The sequence below is a fragment of the Leucoraja erinacea genome, chromosome 2 (assembly GCF_028641065.1).
Source record: "Leucoraja erinacea ecotype New England chromosome 2, Leri_hhj_1, whole genome shotgun sequence".
NCBI classification, from domain to species: domain Eukaryota; kingdom Metazoa; phylum Chordata; class Chondrichthyes; order Rajiformes; family Rajidae; genus Leucoraja; species Leucoraja erinaceus.
In genome coordinates this window covers 76,020,221-76,033,206 of record NC_073378.1, presented here as the reverse complement: position 1 = coordinate 76,033,206, position 12,986 = coordinate 76,020,221, and the positions used below count along the sequence as shown (strand labels likewise).

General features: G+C 44.9%; 1 protein-coding gene across 4 annotated transcripts in view; it reads left to right on the top strand.

The window, feature by feature from the left end:
- Positions 1-2,807: 2,807 nt before the first annotated feature.
- LOC129711306 (triple functional domain protein) overlaps positions 2,808-12,986 on the top strand; it is a 333,015-nt gene continuing 322,836 nt past the window's right edge. For all 4 annotated transcript variants that reach the window (XM_055658878.1, XM_055658886.1, XM_055658868.1 and 1 more), the window contains exon 1: positions 2,808-3,075. In XM_055658878.1, the coding sequence (XP_055514853.1) occupies positions 3,009-3,075 (67 nt within the window). In that variant the 5' untranslated portion in view covers positions 2,808-3,008. The remainder of the gene's footprint in view (positions 3,076-12,986) is intronic.

Below are 12,986 nucleotides of genomic sequence, written 5' to 3'. Positions count from 1 at the left end.
TTTTGCTCTGCTCCTCCCTTTTTCCAACTTTCTTCTTCCACCCAGAGTTGCAGGCTGACGCTGAGTTACTCCAGCACTTTGTGTCCTTTCGTCCAAGATTGTTGTTGGTTAGCCTCAGATATTGCACTGACCAGCAAGCATATTTGGGATCAGAGTTAAAAGTTGCTCATCATGCCTATCTGCTGTTCCAGCTACTGAAAGGGAGAAGCATCCTACCAGCTTCGCTGAAGTGGGGAGATACTATGGAGAAGGGGTGGGCCAGCAAAGCAAATTAGAAAATTATTATGAAGAGAAGCCCCGTAAGATAGAGAGTGTAGGGAGGAACTGCAGATGCTGGTTTAAACCAAAGAGTGCCACAAAAAGCTGGAGTAGCTCAGCGGTCAGGCAGCATCTGGGAGTGTTGATCATATGATTATTAACGTAAGTTTCCTTTCATTTAATTAAAATGTCCTCAGATCTTTTCGTCCCATGGTGAAAGAGCTGTCTCACAAATCACAGAGTGGATTCCATTCACCCGGAGGCACAGTGAATACTTACTTAATGATTTCAAATATAAACTTTATTGATGAAAGTATATACAAGACAGTGCGTGGCTTTCTTTAAATTCATGGTGTTGTCAGTCTCTACATTTGTAGTGTTGTCAGGTGTATACATTAGTCATATCAAGTTTAATACATTTGCAGTACCAACTATCTACAGTACTCGTGGACTTCTTTCATGTATTCCAGGAATGCTGCCTGGGCTGCTGAATTACAGCAGCAATTTGTGTCCTTCTTTGTAAACCACCATCCGCAGTTCCATGTTTTCACTCACGGACATGATCTTTAACGCAGCAGCACCAAGAGTGATTTCAGTATAGGAGTAGAGAGGTTCTTCTGCAGTTGTATCGTGCTCTGGTAAGACCACATCTGGAGTATTGCGTACAGTTTTGGTCTCCTAATTTGAGGAAGGACATCCTTATGATTGAGGCAGTGCAGCGTACGTTCACGAGATTGATCCCTGGGATGGCGGGACTGTCATATGAGGAAAGATTGAAAAGACTAGGCTTGTATTCACTGGAGTTTAGAAGAATGAGGGGGGATCTTATAGAACCATATAAAATTATAAAAGGACTGGACAAGCTAGATGCAGGAAATTTTTCCCCAATGTTGGGCTAGTCCAGAACCAGGGGTCACAGTCTTAGAATAAAGGGGAGGAAAACAAGTATACCCAGTTCATCATCGATGTGTGTTTCCATCTTTTCCAGTCAATATATTCCTTTGCTTTATAAGCCGTAGTTTTACGTTTTCGGAATACGTCAATTCGCGGGGAAACTTTTTCTCACAGAGAATGGTGAGTCAGTGAAATTCTCTGCCTCGGTGGAGGCAGGTTCCCTGGATGCTTTCAAGAGAGAGCTAGATAGGGCTCTTAAAAATAGCAGTCAGGGGATATAGGAAAAAGGCAGGAACGGTGTACTGATTGGGGATGATCAGATTCAGATTCAAACTTTATTGTCATTGTGCAGTGTACAGTACAGAGACAACGAAAAGCAGTTAGCATCTCCCTAGAAGAGCGACAATAAATAAATATTAGCAATAAATGAGCAATAAATAAATATGATAAATAAATATATTTACGTGCATTCAGTCATAGAAGTGCAATTATTTTCACATCGATTGTGAATTATTGATCACATTGAATGGCGGTGCTGGCTCGAAGGGTCGAATGGCTTACTCCTGCACCTATTGTCTATTGCCATTTAAGACTGATGTGAGAAAAAACATTTTCACCCAGAGTTGTGAATTTGTGGAATTCCCTGCCACAGAGGGCAGTGGAGGCCAAATCATTGGATGGATTTAAGCGAGGGTTAGATAGAGCTCTAGGGGCTAGTGGAATCAAGAGATATGGGGAGAAGGCAGGCACGGGTTATTGATTGGGGATGATCAGCCATGATCACAATGAATGGCGGTGCTGGCTCGAAGGGCCGAATGGCCTCCTCCTGCACCTATTTTCTATGTTTCTATGATGAGATATCGGCGAACACCACGAACGATCACCTATATAGCTTTTCTTGATCTCACAAAAAACATTACGACGACATTCAACGGGCTTCTCCACGTATCAGTGCAGTCTCAAAAGAAATCTTCCGGGTCTACTGGCACAATACACAAGGCAATATCAGCGTCCCCTTTAAAACTAATCTGCCCGGCACTGAAACCTACTTACAGTCAGCTCAGACTGTTTTGTGCATAAAAAAACCTTAGGCTACTGCGAAAACAAGTATACCCAGTTCATCATCGATGTGTGTTTCCATCTTTTCCTGTCAATATATTCCTTTGCTTTATGGGATTATAATCCGTAGTTTTACGTTTTCGGAATACGTCACTTCGCAAATTATTTGTAATTCCAGCACAATAACCTGCAGAATTTGTCTTTCCGTTTACAATATATGAGTGACGTTGGTTCCTGTGATTATTTCAATCGGTGCATGTTGTTTCACTTTTTGTTTACAATTCATTTGATTGAAATCGGTTATTGTTGACGTGATGTCATTTCAGTCTCTGCATGTCATTCACCTGCGAGAATGTGCATCTTTGCCCAATACTGAGAGAAGGTAAATCAGTGCGCTGCTGGGCTTGGTGTGTCCTGTGCTTCTGCTGCTACAGGCTGTGGCTGTGGCTGTGCGGCCGCTGCCCGACTCGCTCCTCCTGCTGACGGAACGAACGCTGACCTTGGCGAGCGCGAGCGAGAGCGCGAGCTGCTGGAGTGCCGGAAGTTGCCGATGTTTCCCGATGTTTCCCGGACGGTGACTCACGGTTGGTTCCAAGATGGAGGAGAGCTGGTAGAGGTGGGGGCGATCGCTGCTCGCTCCCTCCCTCCCTCCTTCCTTCTCCGCTTGGTGGCGGCTGCCGGCCAGGGTCAGGCACCGGATCGGGATCCACGTTTCACGGGAGGATTGTAACCGGGCTGACAGTCCGAGCAGGAGCAGGAGGAAGAGGGAGAGGGAGGAGGAGGCCGCCGCCATCGCCATGAGCTGCGCAGAGGGGGCGGAGGACGCGGCCGGAGACGCCGACATCGCCGCCTTTTTCCGATCTGGTGAGTGAGTGAGTGACTGCGAAAGGCGTCCGGCCCGGGCAGGCCCAGTGACCGTGGGCGACTGCCTCCATCCGCGGTACACAGAGGGGACGGCGGCATGCGGAAGGATGCAAGAGGCGAGATGAGAGAGTGTGAATGGAGGGGGAGGCGATGAGACAAGGAGTCGAAGGGGGGGCTTGCGAGGCTGACAGAAAGGGTGGCGAGGATGCTCAGGGGAACCTGAGGAGACGGCGGAAAGGCTGGGTAGATGAGTGATAGGGAAGAATGGGCGAGGTTAAAGAAGGGACAGATGGGAACAGAGAAAATGGAAGAAGGCAGAGGAAGACAGAATTGAAGAGGATGGGGAACACGGACAAGGGAAGGAGGGGGATACAGAAGGGGATTGTCATGTGGTAAACGAAAGGGACGTGTGAGAGTGGGAAAATTAGGTAACTTTGGGTTTATCTTTCAATGGATAATGATGACGTTAAATCCTAAGAACATTTAGATAATATCAACAAGCAGCCAGACTGTGCTTGTCTCCATTTCACTCGGTGCGTATGTGCACTTTTTGATATCGAGGAGGAGCGCTTCCTTTATCTCCTTAGTACAAGGAATCTCAAGCCTTTCATAACCTTATTGTCGGTTTGACAGAAATGTGGAAACTTTCTACGGAGAGGGAATTTAGACTGTAATCTTCTGACGTAATTCATTAGTGAAGTCGACTGAACCATTCAGTTAAAACATTGGAAGAGCTTACTGCTATAGTTAGGATTCACACAAAGGGTGGTGGGTGTATGGGACAAGCTGCCAGAGGAGGTAGTTGAGACAGGGACTATCTCAACATTTAAGAAACAGACAGGTAAATGGATAAGACAGATTTAGAGGGATCTGGGCCAAAGGCGGGCATTGTGTAGCTGGGACATGTTGACAATTTCCACGCTGTATCACTCTGACTCTGTCTATGATTGATATGGTGAAATATTGGTGAATTAGGAGAGGAGGAATGTAAACTGAAAATCAAATGATCTGAAAGGAGAACAGGCGAATAGGAAGTAAATTGGTGGAATGAACGAGGAGGAAATTAAAAATTATGTTGAGGGGATAAGCAGGAAATGGAAGAATGAGAAAATTTGGATTGAAGATATAGTGATCAAGAGGATGGGACAAGTAAATGCATATGACATGTTTACTGCAAGGGGGAAGAGGGCATCTACTTTGGATTTGGAAATTATGGAGGACAACAATGCCTTACTATCAATTACTGGGACAGATTTGGAGGGATTTGGGCCAAAGGCGGGCATTGTGTAGCTGGGACATGTTGACCATTAATAATAGCTGTCCTATAACTTATATGTATATAGGACAGCTATTATTAAAGAAGAATGTTTTGTTGTGAGAAAATGGGAACCGTGTGATAATTAAGGTTAGAAACATGGTAGATTTGGATTTTAACATTAACAGAATACAGCAGGATAATTAAATCTGAGCATTTTGAGGGGTTTCTACTACTTTCTATATTGCATTTTGTTCTGAAAGAAGATTTCTTAAGATGATGGATACCTGATGTCTGAATAGCAATATCATCTTGAGGTCTTGAATCTGTGAAGTTCCATGTCAAGTCATAAGATTTGTGTGTCATGTTGAAACCATAATTTACAATATTTTCAATAATTATTACAGTCATGCCCTAGTAAAAACAGCAGAGAGACAGAAGTGAATATTGGTTAGCTTGTAGGCAAATGGTTCAATTTTTCATTATGTTATAGATTCACCTAAAGTTGTCATCTATTATAGAAAGGAATATGTGTATTTTTTTTTAATCGGAAGAACGACTGTTTTGGACTTGCTCCTGCAAGTTTATTGAAATGAACTCTCCCACCTGCTCGCAGAGATTGGTATTGTGGTTAGTTGTGAAAAAAACCAAAATAAAATATTTACAGATGAAAATGTTTGTTTTCTATTTAGTGGAGATTGAATGGAAGTTGTATATTTTTGTTTTTCTATTGAAATATTTGAATCTTGCGCAACTTCATATGTGTGAGATGATAACATTTGTCAGTAAAATGCTCATCAAAAAGACAACTTTTAAACTTGGAACATTTTTAACTCGTCAAGAATCAATTTTCTAAAGGAACTGTTTAGATTTTATAATTTCTGAACAAGTTAGTGTGAAGAATTGCAAAACCTTGGAATTTATTTTTTACTAAATTTAGAAATGTGTTTCATAGAAAGCATAAGACAAAAACAGTTGGCTTGAAAATAAAAAAATAAGCTGCAAATGTTGAAAATCATGAAATTCAAAACAAAATGCTGGAAACCTTTAGCAGATGAATTGGTATTGGAGGAAAGAGAAAGTTTTATCCATAAATGCACTCTTAAAGTAAATGTCAACTCCATTATTTGCCTAATTCCCCTCCCAGTCAAAAGTGTGTATTTTAGCTTTGATGATAACGGGTCTTTAGGGTAGAGAATTCACAATTTCACAACCTTGGTTGGGAGGGAGGGAGCGGGTCGGGTCGGTGGTGGAGTGGAGTGAGTGATGAGATTGAGCACTCTTATTGCTCTTTACCACAGTATTAAGTCTATTTTACCCAAAGACTGTCCCCCATACTTTGCCTCTGAATCACCATCTTTCTTGTCAAGCTCCTGCAAGAATATCTGTATGATTCAATGAGATCATATCTCGTGCTTCTAAGTTCTGAATGTTATTTTTTTCCTCTTGATGCAGACTTCTCATCCCAGGAATCAATCGAGTGAGCCCTCGTTGTATTGATGCAAACAAAATAGTATTCTTCATTAAAGACCATAACCATGTCCTATTTGCCATGATTAATTGCAGCAAAACTTGTATACCTATTCCCTTTGTCAAGAAAGCTGAGCATCCCTTAATCTAAACCCTAATTACTTGCTGTAACTGCAAGCTAACTTTGCATTTGTTATACTAGGACACCCATATAAGTCTGAGATCAATATTTAAATGACTTCTGGTTTCCAAGCCCCCACTCCCTTATCTTTACTATGGGGAAAAAAAAGTGCAAGCATATGGGAAGACTGTTCAGTAGTGTGATTACAGCAGAGAAAATGCTGGCGTTATGTGCTTTGGAGCTTTTGTATCTTCTGCCCGACGAGAGAGGGGAAAAGAGGTAATGACCGAGATGAAAATCATCCTTGATTACGTTGGCTGCTTTGCTGAGGCAATGTGAAGTGTAATTGGGGTCGATATGAGGGAGGGTGGTTTGGGTTGTGGACTGGGTTACATCCACAACTCAGAATTTTTTTGCAGTCTTGGGCAGAGCTGTTGAAAACCAAGCTGTGATGCATTCTGATAGAATACTTTCTGTGATGCATTTGTAGAAGTTGGTAAGTTATTGGAGATATGCCAAACTTCCTTGCTCATCTTAGGAGGATATTGATATGCTTTCTTAGCCATAGATTTAAAGTGGTTGATCCATGACAAATTGTTGTATGCCCAAGAATCTGAAGCTCTCAACCATCTCCTTCTGCATCAATTATTCTGACTGGGGCATGTACACCACCTCATTTTATGAAGTCAATAACTAGCTTTTGCTGATATTGAGGGATATTGTTTTTGCCTAGCATTAACAGATGGTCAGTAATTGACCTGCCATTTCAGAGTGAAGGAAGGAGTCATTGTTAAGCACTGAGTAGTTATAAAGATCCTTGTGGGTGACCAATAAGCGAGTTCGTATTCCGAAAAACGCAAGGAATCATGGGATTTGTCAAAAGGCACAAGCGATAAAAACTCTCGGAGCCGTGTTGTGGCATGGAGACGGACCTGCGCCTCATCTGCAGCGTTCATGGGTCCGGGTCCATCTGAACCCGGGTCTGTAGCGCTGCCAAATCGCCACTGGACCATCCCTGTCCCCTCCCGTGCTCCGCCCCCCCCTCCCATCCGGGGGGTGCGAGAGACGTCAGGAGTCAGACGGGAGCGGCGCCCCCAGACCCACAGCCAGCGCGGAGAAGCAGCGCTAAAACCAGCTCAAAACTGCCTGTCCCGCCGGGTTAACCTATAGCCCTGCCTGGACTGACGGGACACCAGCCCGGAGCCGTGGAGTTAGCGCTGCTTCTCCGCTCTGGCTGTAAGCCTGAGCCATCATTCCTGTATGTTCAGGCAGGGCTGTAGGTTAACCTGGCGGGTCAGGCAGAGTTGAGCTGGATTTAGCGCTGCTTCTCTGCACTGCCTGGGGGCGCCGCCGCATCCGTCTGACTCCCGGCTTCTCTGGCCGACGCCGGACGGGGGGGGGGGGGGGGGGGGGGGGGGTATTCGGAAGGGGACGGGGATGGTCCAGTGGCGGTTCGGCAGCGATTGTGGCGCCGGAGACCTGAGATCTATCCTGGCTGCGGATGAGGCGCGGGTCTGTGTACATGCCGCGGCACGGCTGCTGAGAGTGTTTCTCGCTTGTGATGAATGAGCTGGGCGCGTTTGGAATACCGAACTCGCTTGCACCCATACCTTGCCAAGTAGGTATTTGTACATTATTTTGATTCCGTCTTCTGTTGCTCATCCAGTAAGTATCCCAGGAAAGTTGATGAATTAACTTCAGTTCCATGAACTTCAACCTCTGCGAATGCTCTCTACCATGGATCTCGTCAAATATCTGCTAGAAATAGATGTAAATAACTTCCACGCACATTCCCCTGTGCCGTTGGAGTCATCTCAGGAGGAAAAAAAATTCTTGAGTGACCAGTCACGATCTGTTCATATAAATCCATGTTAACTGTTTGTTCAGCTGAAAATATTTAAGATGTTCAGTCATTCATTAAAGATTGTAGACCTGCAATAAATGTTAGGTGAACTGGGCTACAATTCCTAGGTAGCCTCACCTCCCAAGCTCCACCCTAAATAAGTAATTTTCCATTTCTAGTTTCTGAATGAAGACGTCAAGGCCTAACTGACGGGCACCAGCGAAGTTCTTATCTTTTCCTTTAGAAACATGCGTTAGAAGCTCTCTGACCCAGTGGCATTGGACTCCAATGAGCTGTTATTTTCTTCATTATTATTTATGTTAATTTTGATACGTATACTTCCATGGACCAAACCTGCAATAAGGACGGTCAAAATATGGGCCGAGGACGCCACCCTACAACTCCAGGACTGCTTTGATCGCACCGAGGGACCTGTTTGCACAACAGGCTACCCAGTGGTACAGAGGTAGACTTGGAGTACACATCCACTGTGCTCTCCTACATCAACTGCTGTGTGGAGTCTGTCATATAGTGGACAAGAAAATAAAGATGTTCCCAAACCTGAAACCGTGGATGAACAAGGAGGTACAGAATCTGCTGAGGGCACGCAACAATGCCTTTAAATCCAGTGACATGTCTGCATACAATGCTGCCAGGTCAATCCTGAACAAAAGTATAAAAAAGGCCAAAGACATCCACAGGCAAAGGGTGGAAGACCACTTCAATACTGCGGACACCAGAAGCATGTGGCAGGGTGTCGGGGACATCACTGACTCCAAGAGCAGCCCCGCCTGCCCCCACAGTGATATCACACTGGCCAACGAACTAAACACCTTATTTGCCCGCTTTGAAACTGGCAACACCACCAGGAGTGGAATAACCCCGGCCATGGCGGAGGGACAGGTCTTAACACTGAGCACTCAGGAGGTACAGTGCGCTCTGCGTAGGATCAATCCACGCAAGGCTGCAGGCCCGGACGGAGTCCAAGGAAGAGTACTAAAGGACTGTGCTGTACAGCTGGCTGAGGTATTCACGAGGATCTTTAACCTGTCTCTAGCTCTGGCAACGGTCCCCAAGTGCCTGAAGACAGCTACCATAGTGCTGGTGCCGAAAAGGTCACCAACCTGAACGACTACCGTCCGGTTGCCTTGCCTCCAATACCCATGAAGTGCTTTGAAAGGCTGGTCCTATCTCGCATCAAATCCAGCATCCCTGCCTCACTGGACTCTCATCAATTTGCATACCGGGCAAATCAATCTACAGAGGATGCCATCTCTGGCTCTTCACACTGTCCTCACCTGGAAAGACGGGGCACATACGTGAGGATGCTCTTCATAAACTATAGCTCTGCCTTAAACATGGTCATCCCCACCAAGCTCACCACCAAACTTCACTAGTTAGGCCTCAGCTCACCGATAGACGACTGGATCCTGAATTTCCTGACGGAGCGATCGCAGGCAGTGAGACTGGGCCTGCACCTGTCCTCCACTTTCACTCTGAGCACCGGCACACCACAGGGCTGTGTACTGAGCCCCATGCTCTACTCCCTCTTCACACACGACTGTGTTCCTGCATTCGACACCAACACTATTGTCAAGTTCGCAGGCGAAACAACGGTGATCGGGCTGATCACCAACGGTGATGAAACAAATTACAGAGCGGAGGTGCAGAACCTGGCGGAATGGTGCTCACGTAACAACTTGTCACTAAACACCTCCAAGACCAAGGAGCTGATTATCGACTTCAGGAGGTCACAAAATGGGGAACACGCCCCAATCTCTATCTACGGGGATAGTGTGGAGAGAGTGTCCAGGTTTAGGTTTCTGGGCACACACATTTCGGGGGACCTCACATGGTCCACCAACACTGCTGTGCTGGTCAAGAAGGCACAGCAACGACTGTTCTTCCTAAGAACATTGAAAAGACTGGTCTGCCCCAACAGCTGCCTTCTACCGCAGCACCACAGAGAGCATACTACAAGATTTATATTACAAGATTTACAAGATACATTTAATTGTCACATGTGCCAGATGGCACAGTGAAATGAAATTCCCATACAGCCATACAATAAAAATAAAGAACACAACACACTATAGAATTTAACATAAAACATCCCCACACAGCAGAATCAAAGTTTCCCGAAGGCACCAAAGTCAGTCTCTTCCTCCACTGTTCCCCGTGGTCAGGGCTTCCCTGTGCCCTCCGCAGTTGCAGCTACGGGCGGCCTGATGTCCAGGACCGCTCGCTGGGGTGATACAAGTCCGACGTTGGGGCTGCGGGACGTCCTCAGCGGCGTGGACACGGAGTCGGCCCCATCCTACCGGAGTCGGCGGCTTCCAAAATCCGGGCGGAGACTGCTGCTGTAGACCCTCTGCAAGGCGCCCCAGGACTCCGCGATGTTGTTCAGCGCCGCCCGCGTTGGAAGCTCTCCGCACCAGAGCTCCACGATGTTGGAGCAACGGCCCAACGCTCTGGAGCTCCAACCGGCGACCCAGGTATGCATCGCCCGCTCCGTGGTGACTCCAGCGCTGCGCTGCCGCTGTAGCAGCCCCGGTCCGGTTCCCGGTCCCTGGCAGGAAAGGCCGCTCCGATCCAGCTGGTAGGCCACGAGGTGGGGAGCGAGGACGCGGCTCGGAGAAATAGTCGCGTCCCCGCCAGGAAGAGACTGGGAGACGGTTTTCCCCTTACCCTGCCCCCCTCCCCCACATAGAAAAGTTAAAGTTTCCCCCAAAAACAGACTTTGGACTAACTGAAAATTAAAAAAAAAAGATAGAAATGACAGACAGGCTGTAGACAGAAGCTGCTGCAGTGTAGCGCCCCTAGAGGATCATAGAGGATACTAACACATGGCATCTCTGTGGTATCTTTGCTGCACGGAGGCGGAGAGGAGAGCTCTTCAGCGCATCGTCCACAGGGCGCAGTAGATTATTGGGACACAGCATCCAGCCTTGGAGGGCATCTACTACATACACACGGTGCCTCAGGAAGGCCGTCAGCATCCACAAAGACTCCTCACACCCTTGTAATCGTCTGTTTGAACTCCTACCTTCCGGCAGACGTTACAAGGCCTTCTACGCCCGCACCTCCAGGCTCAGGAACAGCTTCATCCCCAGAGCTATCGCTGCTCTGAACCGGCCCTGCTGAGTGCCCCCCACCCCCATGAACTGTATTCACGCACATCGATCCGGCACAGACATATTTGCACTTTAAACTGTTTTATTGTTTTTTTTTTATATAAATCAGTTTCTCGGGGTATCTAAATTTTATTAGTTGTTTAAGTTATGACTATATCGGATGGAAGCTGCATACCAATTCTCGTTGCACCTATGTGCAATGACAATAAAATGTATTATTATTATTATTATTATTATTGTTCAATTTAGCCTGCCGTGAGGGACTAAATGGCAGGTATCCTTCTGTGAGGTTTGATGAAACATATTTGATGTTTCTTCCTTTTTGTATTCTCTCAAAGAATTTCACTGTGCCTTGTCACATGTGACACAAAGTATTCCATTCCATCCATTCCATTTCATTTTCATTGTTGATGAATTGTCAGGTTGCTCGTATGACTCCCAAGACTAATTTTTGCTTAGGCAATTAAAAACAATTGGTTAATTTTGATATTCCTAGCATTTGTATTTTCATAATCTTTTTGAAGGTTTTTACTGCTTTATTTATTTCTTCTAGGTAGCTGCAGGATGTGTTTTAGATCCACCACATCCCACCTTTGGCAGTACAGTATACAACCTGGTTTACTAATGCATGTTGGTTAAGGAAATTGGCTGTCCATAGCAGGTCTGGTTTCTGTGATTCCAGATCCACAACAATAATGTGGTGCACTTTTAACTGCACACTTAGTTTAGTATATTTAGGGATGGCTAATGAATGTTGGGATTGCCATTGATGTCCATTTTATTTAAATATTTAAGATATCCATCCAACTATGGTACTTTTCTTCAGGCTAGTACTTGTCACATTCTCCATGCCTTCCACCACCTAATATCCCCCACCTCAAAACAATTACATCATTTTAATAAACCTACCCATTCAGTCTTAAACATGGCAAGCATCTTGTGTATTAATTTATCATCTCAAAACATTGTGTTAACGAGAATAAATGTAATTTATTTGCATTGTGATGTTATCACAAAATACATTACTTAAAATATTGCATTATTTTCATGAATGAACAACCTTAAAACATCTTTGTCATGGTAAATTGGTTTAAGTGGATTGCATTAGATGTTGGCCTCCGGGATGCACAAAAATATGTGAATACTCTGAGAAATGTAATATCTTGACCTTGCCTTAAAACTCTGAGGAGGTTGTGTATGAAATTATCTTTAACCCTTTACATGTCGAGCTGACCTGGACACACATCCTTAAACTTTGGCTGTTAGTCCTAAGAGCCCCTTGCCTGAACCATATAAATGCTGGAAATATTCAATACCTCAGATGGCATCTGTGGGGGCAAAAATAGTTAATGTGTCAGTTCATGTTTATTTTTTCAGTACTCTTATATTAAGGTGCATTGCCTCCATTGAACATCCATGCCCATAAAGCTATATGACATTACAAAATAACGTTGAAAAACAATTAGCTTGTGGAATAGGAAGTGTGGAGAGATTTAAAAAAAAAATCATTTCTATAACCAGTTCAGAGCCAGGAAATGAAGGTAGGCAAAATGAGGAGGTTCCAAGTGAAGAGGTTCTGATGGGCAGTGATGAGTATGCATAGTAGAAGTAAATGATGTGAAAAAACAAAAGAGGTATGATCTAGAACGGCTGTAAATGAGAATGGTAAAGAGAGGGTGAAGAATGCAAACTGTGGCAAAATGGAGATTGTATTAGTGACTTGGGAAAAGTGGAAAGGAAGCAGGTAAAATCTGTACACCAATATAGTTATTGCAACCCACATTACCTCACTGCCTTGCGGGCAGCCATCGTCCATGACCAACTTGCTGCACAGAGAAATGACATCTAAAACGCGACTGTTTGATCTGGATCTATGGGATTCATAACTACATTGCGTGTACCATAAATGCTGGGTGTTTCCTCTTATCATATGGAATAGGAGTAGAATTAGGCCATGGCTGATCTCTCTCTCTCCCTCCTAACCCAATTTCCCTGCCTTCACCCCATAGCCTCTGACACCTGTACTAATCAAGAATCTATCTTATGATGCTAATGTTGGTTTAAAGAAAAAATCATTTATTTTGGAAA